A 13746-nucleotide genomic window follows, 5' to 3' on the forward strand; every position below is an offset into this window, starting at 1 on the left:
GGATCTACTTTTTTGGAACCTGGTCCTCACTGTTACAAAAGGGAAGCATTCATGGAATATACCCAAGAATTCAGTTAAAACGTTATTGTAATTGTCACTTGTGGAAGTGTGTTTGCTGACTGTCCGCTTGGTTCGGCTTAGTTTTTTGCAAAATACTTCCACATTTTCTTGACTGAAATTCCTACATCTTTTTGTTGAGCCGACTGAATTTTGCTTCAGTAGTAATACAAATAGTGCTTTATGGTCTGATACTCCCAAATCTAGAAGAAACTTTTCTTTTACATAATAATTATAACTACTTACAATATTGTCAATACATGTTGCAGAGCTTGCTGTAATTCTTGTATACTGATTAAAATTGAGATTTAGCCCATTTGTGGCTACCAGGTTCTTTAAGTGTGAAGAAAATTTGTCATCAGTCCTTACATCTATCTTGAAGTCAGCACATATAACCACTTTCTTGTACAGTTTCTCACATTTTAATTTATGTAGCAATGTATCAAACTTATCTAAAAATACAGAGCTTATATGGTACCCAGGGGGGCGATATATGCTGATAATTAGTGTGTTATAATCTTTAAGTTCTATACAACAACTTTCAAATGTACCTTCTTCATTCAGATGGCTAAAATTCTGTCTGATATCATAGTCTACCGTGGAATGAACTAGTATGTAATAGCCTCCATACCCATTGGTCCTACAAAAGCTGGTAGCTAGTTTATAACTTGTAAGTTTAGTCAGGAGACTGTTATTTTCAGATTTTAGCCAAAGTTCATTAAGGCATATTACTTTCTCAGATTGTTTCACACTTTCTATATCAGAAAGCTTCCTGATCATTCCTTCAGACAGACCTCTGATGTTCAAGTGCATAACGAAATTACTACTGCATATATTATTAGGTAGAGGGCCTTTAAAACTAATTTGACTATAAATTAACGGAATGTCCACCTGAGTGTTGAATGCTTGTTCTGTTAGGTGGTTAGGGTTGCAATCATTACCTGAGTCACAATGAATTAACATCACTGTATCAGTTGGCTGCTACTTGAGAGTGGATTATATTATTTTACATGATAGTACACATAGTATACGAAAGGTATGGTCCCAGGGGCAAGTTCCCATTCGGAAGTTCCTCCACTGCCACTAAAGTACTAAAAATACATAATTAGTCTTTAAAAGGTATGAAGATGAGAGTTTAATGTCCTGATGAAGATGAGGATCACAAGCTCAGATGGGGGAGGAAATCAGGTATGTCATTTTCAAAGGAACTGTACTAGCAATTCCCTTAAACAGTTCAGGCAAACTGTGAAAAACATGAATCTCGATTGCCAGATAGGGGTTTGAACTCGCATCCTAGCAAAGTTAAGTACAGTGTCTTACCATTACATCACTTTCTTGTCAGTATTTAGAAATGCCTTGTATTTATGTAGAATTTTAGAAGAAGGAAAGGAATCGTACTGCACTACACTGAAAAAGCACTAACTTTCTGTACAAAAGTTTTTATTGAACTCCTTACTCCCAGTCAGTAACAAGGTAATACATTTTAACTATCTGTAATGCAATCAGAACAATTATCTAGTATAAATATTTCACTTCTCATAATACTGTACTGCAGCAATAGATATATATTAGGCCTTTCACTGAGATTGTAGTTTCCACATAGAAATTGCACTTCCATTTCAGATGTGGCTCTACAGGTGAAGAAAATTATTTTAAAACAAATAATTTTGTAAAGTGATATTCATTTCTATTTAAACTTAGTCAGTAATTGAGTCATTAACCAGTTTACTTGAATTCTATACAAGAAATGTTAGCTGATCAAAAATAAAATTATCACTGATATCCCAGTTCACATACCTTTAGTAAGATTTCATATTTAACTGCAATTTTAACACTGTGAGAGAATTTACAGTGGATTGGTTTATACATTAGACATAGTTAACATGATGTTTCGATGTTCATTAATATCACGGCATATCATTTAAAATTTGACAAAACTTCGTTAGTAATACTACAAGACAGTCTGAATTGTAGGCAAAGTAAATTTTAAAATTCAGTCTAAAATTCCATGTGAATATCAACAGTAGCCAGAACAGTCATGAAGTATTCTTCTACAACTAAAAACCACTATATATGCATCATCAAAACATTTCCATTTCCAGTTAAAACATGACCATTGTAAAACGAATATCAAAACAATGGGTATTTAGAGTGCACTACGACTGTTGCTGAGTGAACAACAGCTTAAATGCTAACCACTTTTTGTCGTATAACAAGAGATATCATTATAAGGCCAACTTTTTGAGACATCTGTTTTCTCAGATATGAATAAAAATTTCATGAGTTTATACATCTGTAATTTGACATCTTTTTTATACAGTCACTTCTTAACACACTATAGAATTATACAGAAAGCACAGTTGCAGTAGGTTACCAATACACTAGTTCTCAATACATTTGAGATCTGTCCACTCACAAAGTTCATACAACTGCTGGAATAACAGGAAAATAAAGCACTTTTTATATACTGCTTCTAATGTGGAAAACAATAATGGATTCATGAGTAGGAGGAATATTTTTGAAAATAGTAAACTACAATACCATAAATGTTTCAGATCATGCAAGAATAGGTATCTGTTTACCATAATAAAGTACTTTTTTCCCTTTTCTATACTAGAAGAATTCAATCTACATTCTGTGTTTATAAAACAATTCTTTTTCTATTAGTGTGTCCAGCCATTTCAAGAAAATGTAAAATTATGCTGCATATTATATATTATGTTCACCGCTTAACTTCAAAAATCAAATTGTTCAAGTTAAGGTTGATATAACTGTTCAGATCTGTGGGCTTATAGCAAAAATCTTCCTAACAAAAATTACATTAGATTAAAATAGTAACTTTTTCATTAGGCATAATAAAAAGTATCAAAATTTGCCATCCATAATCTGATAAGTTGAGACAAGTGAGCTTAGATTACAGTCTATCTGCAAAAAGAGGAGCACGACGGTTTTCTAGTCAATTAACTGCACTGACATGTTACTAAGTTAATTTAAAGTGTAATGTTGTCAGACATTCAACTAATACATCATTGTTGCTGGAAGAACAAACAGTACTTGCCTCTGCAAGGAACAACATTCTGCTTTGGTGGACATATTCATCAACATGTGATAACAGCGACAAACAAAACCAAATATTTAAAAATTCTTTTAACATATTGCATCAGGCTATTTTGTTTCTGGTACTCAATAACTTGGTACAGAAACTGAGGTCAAAAGTGTGTGCCACAAAGACAGTCTCCTATAAAAATTTTGGTTACATAATGTTTAAAATGTGTTTTCCAAATATACAAATGACAAGTGTCAATTAGTTTTTGAGTTAGAGATGCGTGGTTTAAAGATTTAACTTGCCAGTAGTTGTATTCTTTCATGCTATTTTTTGACTGATTCAGATGCAGAAGTCAAAACATGAATGGCTTCCTGATAGAAACAGTCCGAGGAATAAATGAAATAATGAATGTTGCATGAAGAGAGCACATGTGGGTAGGTGGACTGTGTCTGTGGCTCCCACAGTTATAGAAATTGAGCATCTGAAAAATTTTAAACTGTCATTCCTTTAATAATACCAGTAATTTGGTTAACATTGCTATTTACTACTGTGAAATTTCAAATTAGAATATATATTTACATCACTTTGCCACTGCCAGTTGATAATGATTTCTTTTAACTTCTCTTCAGAATGGCAAATCATAAAAAATGTTTCTTTGTAGCAATGGGAAATCCGTGACAGACTACAACAATTCTTATGTATGTTACTATAGTAACAGCGTGTTTAAGCAAACTGATTCACAAACCAAACATGTCATCACCACAAACATTAGTATTTTGAACATACAGCAATTTCACATCTTACAAATTAAAGACAGTAATTCCATGCACCATTCATGGCATCTTTTTTAAAAAAAGAATTACATAACTTTGAATCTCTTCCTGCAGCACTATTCATTCACAAAACTGTCAGTGAACTGAATGGAACATTCATTAGTAGAATGCAAGCCTTTCTTATGCCACAGACTAGCAGAATGACGGTTTTGGAATAAATTGTAACATCAATTCATGCAAAACACACTATTTTGCCACCGACTTCAAAAACAAACACATCCGCTTAAAAGAGGAAGCAAATTGTAGAGAAAACTGGATACTGTTTGCTTACAACTCCTAATAAGAAAGACAAAAATCACACTAAAATGGGTAAATTTAGATCAGAACAACAATGTGTACATGTATTAATGGAATGACAGTGCCCCATTCATTTCACTTCATAGCATATTAAGCCTTAAAAGCAGGGCATGCAGAGTTCAGATGAAGGGCATCAACCAGTTACTGCTAGTAGGACAAAAAAATGAACATGGCAAGATTTATTATGCATGGTGCCATATATGAAAAATGACCATCACACTGATGAACAACATCCTAATTAGTTTTGTATCTGTTTTACAAGATGCAAATTACCTAAATAACACTTGTTTGTCGAAAAGATATAAATACAAAAAACTTCATTTATTTAAATATCATGAAGTCAATACTTGACTTTTTAAAGTATAAAACATATAAAATTATATATCAAATATTCACAGTACACACAATTATTTACAGATTTAACAATATAATTTTTTTTCCAGGAAAATGACATCTCTCTTCACAAATTAATATAATTACGAAAGCAAGCCGCAAGCCTGTAAAACAGGTTTATTACTTATATCATCTCAAATAACACTACTAAATTTTAAAAAAGGAAGGTCGACATACATTTTGTAATCTTTTTACATTTGTACAAACAAAGAAGTGGCAAGTTTTCTAAATTGATAATTTCATCTGTGTGTTTAAAGGCGATGCTTAAAAAACTCTTTCCTTCAAATTAAAAAATTAGTTCAATTCATTTTCACTCTAATGAAAAATAATAGGCAAGACACATCCATTCAGTAAATAATGTTGATATTTTGCATCACTATTTCAATTTTGATATTGTATGATTTGATTCAGTCCACTTTTTTTTTGGAACCTGAATTATAAAACACCTACAGAATAAAAACTTTTGTAAAGATAATACGACTTTGGCAGTGTTATAAAACAACATATTTCCTACAGTACGCATTCATGCGCAGTGAATTGGATATCCTGATACTGTAATTTACCAGACATTCATATACATAATATCCCTTCCGTAACTCCAAAGAAAATCAATCACAATGTGGCAATTATATCAGGCCAGTAGTACAATGACTGAAAAATCAAATACACTGACAGATGAATATGTGATTTGTATGCAATACATAGCATAATGCTTCATTTACCAGTCTAATATACACATTAGATTTTCAACCCTTATTATATCTTATACAGAAATCATTATCAATATGAATAACAGTTTCTTAAAATATTAAAAAGTTTTAGAGCAACACATACATAATGTCTGAGTCTTACCAAACATATGCATCTGCCAAGCTGTCATAATGTACAGAATATCAAGCAAATATCTTTGCTCTTATCTTTCTAAAATCAGTACCATAAACTGATACACAATCAAAATATTTAAATGAGTACAAAAAATGAAACTGAACATTTAATAGTAATGTTATAGTGAAAATGATACTGAACTTAAGTTTGTCAAACAATTTCATGTTTTTGTAGCATTCTACCACATTCTACCAGTGTCATCCACACATATGGCAAAGATTTTATACTATAATACTGAAGAATGTTTACAGAAGTACTCACGACAGATAAACAAGCTGAATGCATTGTGTTCTCTTAGAATACTGAAGCACAAATTTTTGACATATTTTTAACTGTTCTTCAGAGATTGTTCCATGTCACAACAAGTAAACACATACAGAGAACCATATATCTCAGTTAAATATTTATTTACTGACATCATGTTTATATTTATATGCTACTTCTTTATTAGAAGAACTATTTACAACACATCTCTAGAAATATCATGATGGAAAAACAGATTAAATCATGTTTCTCATGTGGCCACATATTAAATTTCTCTCGTTTTTATCACTCAACAGTTGTTGATGTAGCAGAGTACGCTTAGAATTTCTTGGTAAATAGATATAGTAAACAGAGACTGGAATGGTATTAATGAATTGCTGGGAAAGAATTCGGGGGATTTTAGACATCCATGACAAAAGAAAGAAAGAAGATATTTCCGGTTTTAACAAACATGTATTATTATTATTATTAGCAGTGCGATATACGAATGAGTGGCAACAGATAACATAATCTGTGTAACATTTAGGCCATGAGGGGATCAGTTCAAAGAATTTTATCTTTTACAGTACTTCTTTTAGGCCATAACGACACTGTGTCTTGGTGTTTTATAACCAAATTTTTTTATGGATGTATTCTTGTGGAAATATTTTATGCAAAAAAAGAAAGAAAGAAAGAAAGAAAGAGTGAAGCTTTACAGTAACCTCTCAGTTGTACAAAGGGGCAGATTTTGATGCAGTCAGTTTTATGTAGGAATGCCACTTTAAAAATGTTAGCTTATTTTACAGTATCTGCAATAAGTGCAATAAATTTTCATGCAGCGTATTTAGGCTACTATTCATTTCCGTGCATTTTTAGCCACACTTGGAGCAGAAATTGTCAACATAAATGTGTGGATATCACAAAACACAGAACAATACGGGCAGGTCATCTCATGATCTCTATTAGGTAATGTCCATCAGACAGTAAAATTATGATATGTAGCAACTAATAATGGTGCCAAAGTCTTAAATTTTGAAAATAGCTCCTCTGGTCCCAGTCTGCCACCTAGTGCAGTGCACTTAGGAAACAAGGCTATGAACATAATTATGGTTTGACTGGCGCATTAAATACTGAATAATTTCTAACTTACAGTATTTAATAATTCCTGACTAATGGAAGTTTTTAAGATGATTAAAACCAATAAAGTGGTCTACCTGTAACGATTTGTGAATAGTCAAAACAGTGTTTGGGAAGCTACAATGCTTTTCTAGACAATAGTATTTCAATTTTGTCACCTGTGCACACCCGAGTAACCAAATAAATGTTTCAACATCCAACTCGCCTACAATTTTTCTGTCTCCTAGAGATTTCTCTTGATGCTGTGGAAGCAGCACTCTCGAGACAACAGTAAAATTGGAGTGTTTCTGTTTTACAGCAATGTCAAGTTATTAATGGAATGGAAGTTGTTTTAACCTGTTGTAAATGGTTAACAAGTGTATGTTCTTCTAACTTATAGATAATTTTGTGTCAGTAACAAATCTGAGGCATTGAGAAAGCTAAAATCTCTATTGCATCCTTTTCCTTTAGGAGTTGGTTCCAAAGCATCAGGTCAGAGCCAACAGACAGTTTTTAAGGAATATGGAAGAGTTAGTGACATCTTAAAACTTTGAGTCACATTGGTTGTGTGGCCAAATTCAGAGGAGTATTAAACGCTGAAAGCAGATGTCTAGTATTAGTCCCACATAGTCACTGCAGCTCACACGTGGACAAGTGAGATGGTGAAAGCACTGCCTGAGAAAGGCAAGGATCTTGGTGTGGAACACAGTTTTACTTTGCAAGGAAGATTCAAAACTGCAAACACTCCAGCTTAGGCTGTGGCTAAGCCATTTCTCCACAATATCCTTTCTTCACAAGTACTACTCTTTCAACATGTGTATGAGAACTTCTGTAAAGTTTGGAATGTAGGACAGAGGTACTAACAGAAGTAAAGCTGCAAGGACAGGCAGTGAGTTATGCATAGATGCTCAGGCAGAGTATTCTCTGTGAAAAGCAAGGTCCTGGGTTCGAGTTCCAGTCCAGCATATAGTCTTAATCTGCCATAAAATTTAATAACAGCATACTATTTGTTAAAATGTATGAAATTTTATATGAGATGCTTATGTTTCGGAAACTTTTTAAACTGCACGCATTTTCTGTCGCCGTACAGAATTTCTGTACTATTTGAAATAACTGCTGAATATTGAATTTTTAATTCAGAGTGCACTGGTAACATTTAATATCACTGATGTTCAAACAAGAAAACACTGATGAGACACATTCTTTAACTGAGAAATATGGTCCTCATTATTAAAGTCACAGTTATGATGTCAATGTATTTACCTGGTACATGAATAAGTGATATAGTACATGTAAAAAGCAGGAGCCCAAGGTGTCTAATATGCTTAAAAACCTACAAATATTGGTAAATGGATCACTGTTTACATAAACACAATTTACACACTGTAAAAGTTTAGTCATTCGCAATTTTAACAAAACCGTACCTCAGTTGTCGTAAGAGAGGAAATTACTTATCCAAACCATATACTACCAACTATACAATATAAAAGGATTAGTAACATATTTGAATATATAGCCATAACCATCCAGGGCTTTCACTCTGACTGACTCACAGATGCGCGCTAGCGCGCGCGTGCGCACGCACACACACACACACACACACACACACACACACACACACACACACACACACACCACTTTCTTTCTGCCATTATTTAGTAAAGGCAAAGAAATATGTAAATGAGTATTGCTGGACCGAGTAATTATATACACTATAATGTTACAAAAATAAACAATTCAATAAACTGCAGTACATAATAGTAAAATCTGCAACATTATGTTACAAAATCTAATAGAGAGCTTGACAGGAACATCTTCATCATGTTTTGATGAAACGTCTCCAGCGTGTCCTGGCCACAGTGACCCAACTTTTGGCTGGTCAAAGGCGTTCCCTTCGATAACTTTCCCATCGTGCATCATCAGACTCGTGAGTGAGGTACCTAATGCCAACCTGCTTCTCTAGTTCTCGTAAGTCACACCATGTTTGGTAATCCTGCAAAGCAAAAATTCATAAAGTCGTTGCTGAGCATCTGCTGTTAATGGTGATTATGGCAGTCGATAAATGGCTGAAATGGACAGATTTATTAGAAAACAGGAAAATGAATATTTGTAACAGTTTCCTTACAATGTGACTGTGCAACAGTGGGATTCATTATTAGATATTGCCACAAGTCATGCTGTAAGCAGTGCAGAGTAGAAGCTAAGGTTGCTAGCTAGCATGTGGACTACTGTAGTGATTCGAGAATTTCTGTGTAAATTCTAGAACCACTTAGCCTTCTACCATCTCAAACACACAATAATCAGGATATGAGAGTAGGATGGTTGAATCCTACCAACTGCGCATCACGTGTTTGTGTGTGCAGGTTTAAAATCAGTAGCGGGAAGAAAGTAGACGTGGCGGGCAAACGGCACCGATAAGTACCTGTCGGGCAATCCACAGATGTTTTGGTGAGTGTGTAAGGAAGAACCATGGAGTTTATATGCAGCTCTGTGCTTACTGTGTCATTGACTATTGTTATTAAAACAAGACAGTTCAAAAGGACCCTTGGAAACTATTGACGTAAGCTTGCTATAGGGAAGACTTATATTCTGACTCATGTTAAGAAAAGTTATGGTATCTAAGCCAACTTTCTTTTAACTGTAACCCAATTTGTTTCTGACGTTTAGCTGTAAAAGACACTTACAGGAAGTTACATACTTATGTGGAAAGTGAGAGTTTTATTGTGTATGGAGGTTAAATACACCGTTAACTGATGAAAAGTAAAGTTTGTATGTCTACTCATTTCATAATAAAAAAGAGTCTAAAAATTCATGTACCTAGCATTATTCTACGGAGAAGAAGTCAATAGGGTTAGAAGGTGGCTATCTGTGTGAAAGGACCGAGAAAATGAGAGAAGAAGCTGTTACGTGTTGCCATAGCAACTAAACATAATAAAACAAGGGAATTACTCCCAGAAATTGGAATATGTTCAAGTATCCAATGGAGCAAAATTTAAATGGAAAAATAGTGACGAAATAAGAAATTCAAATTTATAAAACAGCAAAGAAGATTTCAACGTATTTGTCTAAGAAGAAATACGCATAGAACGCTTCAACCGAGAAGCTCCAGTGCGCGGAGTATACAGCTCTCACACACATCATGGGAACACAGATGTGGAAACCAACATACATCTGATACTGCCAGCACCAGCTGTTGTTCACTGGTGCAGACCTGCCTCCACATCCGCAACCTGAATTCTACTCCGGGTGAGCGTAAAACAAAACTTGATTACTTTAGTATGAAGTGGTACAAGATACTGTTGAGTGAACTTTTATTATGTAATTATCATATATAAAGTTAGTTAAAATGCTTACAAGAGCTAAGGTATATAAAAGTATGGAAAGTATACAACAGGTTGGGGAAACTCAAGACCCAGCTATGGTCATAAGATAAGATAAGATAACATAAGATAAGATACTTTATTGTCACATGGTCATGAAAATTAGCAAAGAAGTGCCTGATTGGGCTGAGTTGATAAATTTAATCAAAGCTCAGAGTCTTAAATTAAACTCATTAAGTTCTCATTTAAATACCCAGAGTGAATCTTAAATGCTCAGAGTGAAACTTTAAATATTCAAACAACAAATTTATGTTTGTTAAATGCCGAAGTTGAACCTCAAAGCAAAGAATTTAGTAATCTATGCAAAGGCATGGGTGCATTGATGACTGAGTTCGACGCTATAAGTAACAGAGAATTTAAAAGTAGATTTAAAGAACGAGTTGACAAATTCTTTGACCACTCATATAAATCATATGTTTGCAGACCTTAGAAACAAGAGTAGCACTTTTCAAGATTTATCGAAAAGGTTAGAACTGAACATTGAGTTGAACTTATTGAAAAGTTAGAATCTTTTGAAAATGTGTACAATATTAAGTATAATGAATAGGGCCCGGATTTTAATGACAAGTCATATTTTTTCTGAACTATAGGGTGAATTTTAGAACAATTTATACACATATCCAGGCATTTTAGTGTTGAAAAATGTATTTTGATTGTGCGTATTAAGTCATATTTTGACAAATTTTTGTAATAGGCCATAGTGTGGCTAACTTTTAATGTAATAGGTCATATTTCTGTCAACTTTTGCCAAAAATGCATATACCGTTTTTCTCGTATCTTACGGGACACACGAATAAGGAAACGAATATGTTGCCCACGAGACAATATTTAATGTGCTACTATGAAAGATAAACAAATAAATTAGTACACAGCTTTATTTCTCAGGATCGTAGCAGAAAATCGGTGTACCACAGCGGTCGTTTCGTGAACATAAAACATCGTTGCGCAAAGTCGACAGTACACTCTCAGAGCCAACAAAGGCAGCTTCTGCCGTAATAATTATCGCAATCACACAGGTATTCCCAGTAACCAGTTTGAATGCAGCCTTTGCCTTGTTCAACATGCCTAAAGCAAAGTGCTCCGACAGTGTGAAGTTTTGAGGATATGTTTGAGAAGTTCTTTAGTACTGATGGGAAAATATTATTTTGTAAACTGTGTGAATTGAAGTGCTGAAAATAGCAGCAAGCAAACGCTGTTATTTGAACAGACAGGTCAATCGTTAACCGTGCAATCATTCTGCAAGGATTTGTGTGAGATGATGCTGTCCTGCAACATCCCATTGGGAAAGCTGAAGAATCTATGCTTCAGACGGTTCTTGGAGAAGTACACAACACATACAGTTCCAGATGAATCTACACTGAGACAGCACTGCTTATCCATATGCTACAATGATGTGCTCAACAAAACACGAATTACTATTGCTGAGCAAAATATCTGACTGTCAAGAGATGAAACTACAGCTATTAGTGGGTGGTATATTGCAAATGTTGCTGGTGTTCTAAAAGTTGATGGCCCTGGTGATTTGTTCCTACTAACGTGTGAAGCTCTGGATAGATTAAACAATTCGACGATTGCTAAATTGTTTGACAACTCTCTGAAGCTACTGTGGCTGGATGGTGCGAAAAGAGACAACGTTTTGCTGCTTGTAACAGATGGTGCTTCATACATGGCTAAAGCGGCCACAGGGCTTCAGATTCTCTATCCCAGTATGGTGTATGCCACTTGCGTTGCACAGAGTTGCCCAAGAGGTGAGATCAAATTACCCTGACATGGACAAATTAATATCCTGTGGCAAGAAAATCTAAGTGAAGGCTCCACTACGGGTGCAGAAATTCAAGGAAAAAGCACCTTCAATGCCCCTCCCACCTAAACCTGTTCTTACACGATGGGGTTCTTGGCTTAATGCTGCTGAGTATTACTGCACCAACTACACCCAAATAAAGACAATCTTCTGTGAGCTTGATAGCGATGAATCAAGTGCTATCAAAATTGTGAAAGAAGTTTTTACAGATACATTGTCTCAAAACTTGACATACATTAATGCCAATTTTTCACTGATATTAAAAGCCATCAAAAGACTGGAAGTTGTTGGCACTCAGCTACGTGAGGCCCTGAGTGTTGTGCAACATGTGCAGAGTGACTTGGGTCAAGCTCATGGTCATGTGGCTCACAAAGTGGAAACCAAATTGCAAAGTGTTCTCCAATGGAATCCTGGATATTCTACACTGTGCAAAATTGGTGATAGTCTTTCAGGGAATGTTGCAACATTTGAAGATACTGAAACAAAGCTGAACTCCAGTGACCTGGCTGCCTTCAAATACGCTTCAGTGACGTTTTGTGAAGTGGAGAGGAGCTTTCCCGGGGAAAAAAAACTACCTATTGCGCTTCACATGTTTTTGTGTGCAAGTTTCAAATCAGTCGCAGGAAGAAAGTAGACGTGGTGAACGAACGGCACTGACAAGTACCTGTCAGGCAATCCATAGATGTTTTACTGAGTGTGTAAGGAAGAACCATGGAGTTTATATACAGCTCTGTGCATACTGTGTCATTGACTATTGTTATTAAAACAAGGACAGTTGAAAAAGAACTCTTCGGAACTCTTGATGTAAGCTTGCTATAGGGAAGACTTATGTTCTGATTCATGTTAGGAAAAGTTATGTTATCTAAGCCAACTTTCTTTTAACTGTAACCCAATTTGTTTCTGACTTTCGGCTGTACAAGAGACTTACACAAAGTTACATATTTATGTGAAAAGTGAGAGTATGGAGGTCAAATACATTGTTAAGAGATGAAAAGTAAAGTTTGTATGTCTACTCATTTCATAAATAGAAAGAGTCTAAAAATTCCTGTACCTAGTATTACTCTACGGAGAAGAAGTCAAGAGGGTTTCCAGCAGCCAGCTGGCCAGTAAAGAAGAGTGGATGCAAGTTCCAAGTAAGTCACCTCGTAAAGAAGTGGAAGGTGGTATGGGGGAATAAACCGATATAACACAGATCCACACTCACACTTTAAGTCGTTAAGACTACCAGTTCAATTCTGATCAGCAGAAAATATTTGTTATTTACAATTTACCATTTCTAGAAGGTACTTGAAACATCTTAAATTTGTAATGTTTGCATATTTTTGAAGAATTAATGTTTGTATAGACATCAGCATTCTCTATCTAGGAGGCAGTTCTGTTATGTCTGTACACTGGTGTTTGTAATAAGTGTGCTTTCAGTACTAAGCGCAGCACTTCACTCACAACTCTGATTTCAGATCTGGAATTCACAGCAGTCACAATGTGACAATGTAACTAGAGGACAAAAAGAACTTTTAATGATATCTATTAAAGTACTGGTTACACCTGAAGTCCTAAGATGACAATTCTTGTGAGCACAACATATAACTGAAATTGTTGGATGTAAGGTCCGCCAGTTATGCAAAACACCGTTCTTTCTCAGTACCCAAATATGTTTTGGCACACTGTGCCATCAGTGGGTTTTCATTTTTATTT

General features: G+C 34.8%; 1 protein-coding gene across 2 annotated transcripts in view; it reads right to left on the minus strand.

Moving 5' to 3' along the window:
- Window positions 1-1480: 1480 nt before the first annotated feature.
- LOC126360778 (serine/threonine-protein kinase D3) overlaps window positions 1481-13746 on the minus strand; it is a 172316-nt gene continuing 160050 nt past the window's right edge. For both annotated transcript variants that reach the window (XM_050007738.1, XM_050007737.1), the window contains one exon: window positions 1481-8863. In XM_050007738.1, coding sequence (XP_049863695.1) covers window positions 8750-8863 — 114 coding nt within the window. In that variant the 3' untranslated portion in view covers window positions 1481-8749. The remainder of the gene's footprint in view (window positions 8864-13746) is intronic.

Source organism: Schistocerca gregaria, chromosome 1 (genome assembly GCF_023897955.1).
Source record: "Schistocerca gregaria isolate iqSchGreg1 chromosome 1, iqSchGreg1.2, whole genome shotgun sequence".
Taxonomy (NCBI): Eukaryota; Metazoa; Arthropoda; class Insecta; order Orthoptera; family Acrididae; genus Schistocerca; species Schistocerca gregaria.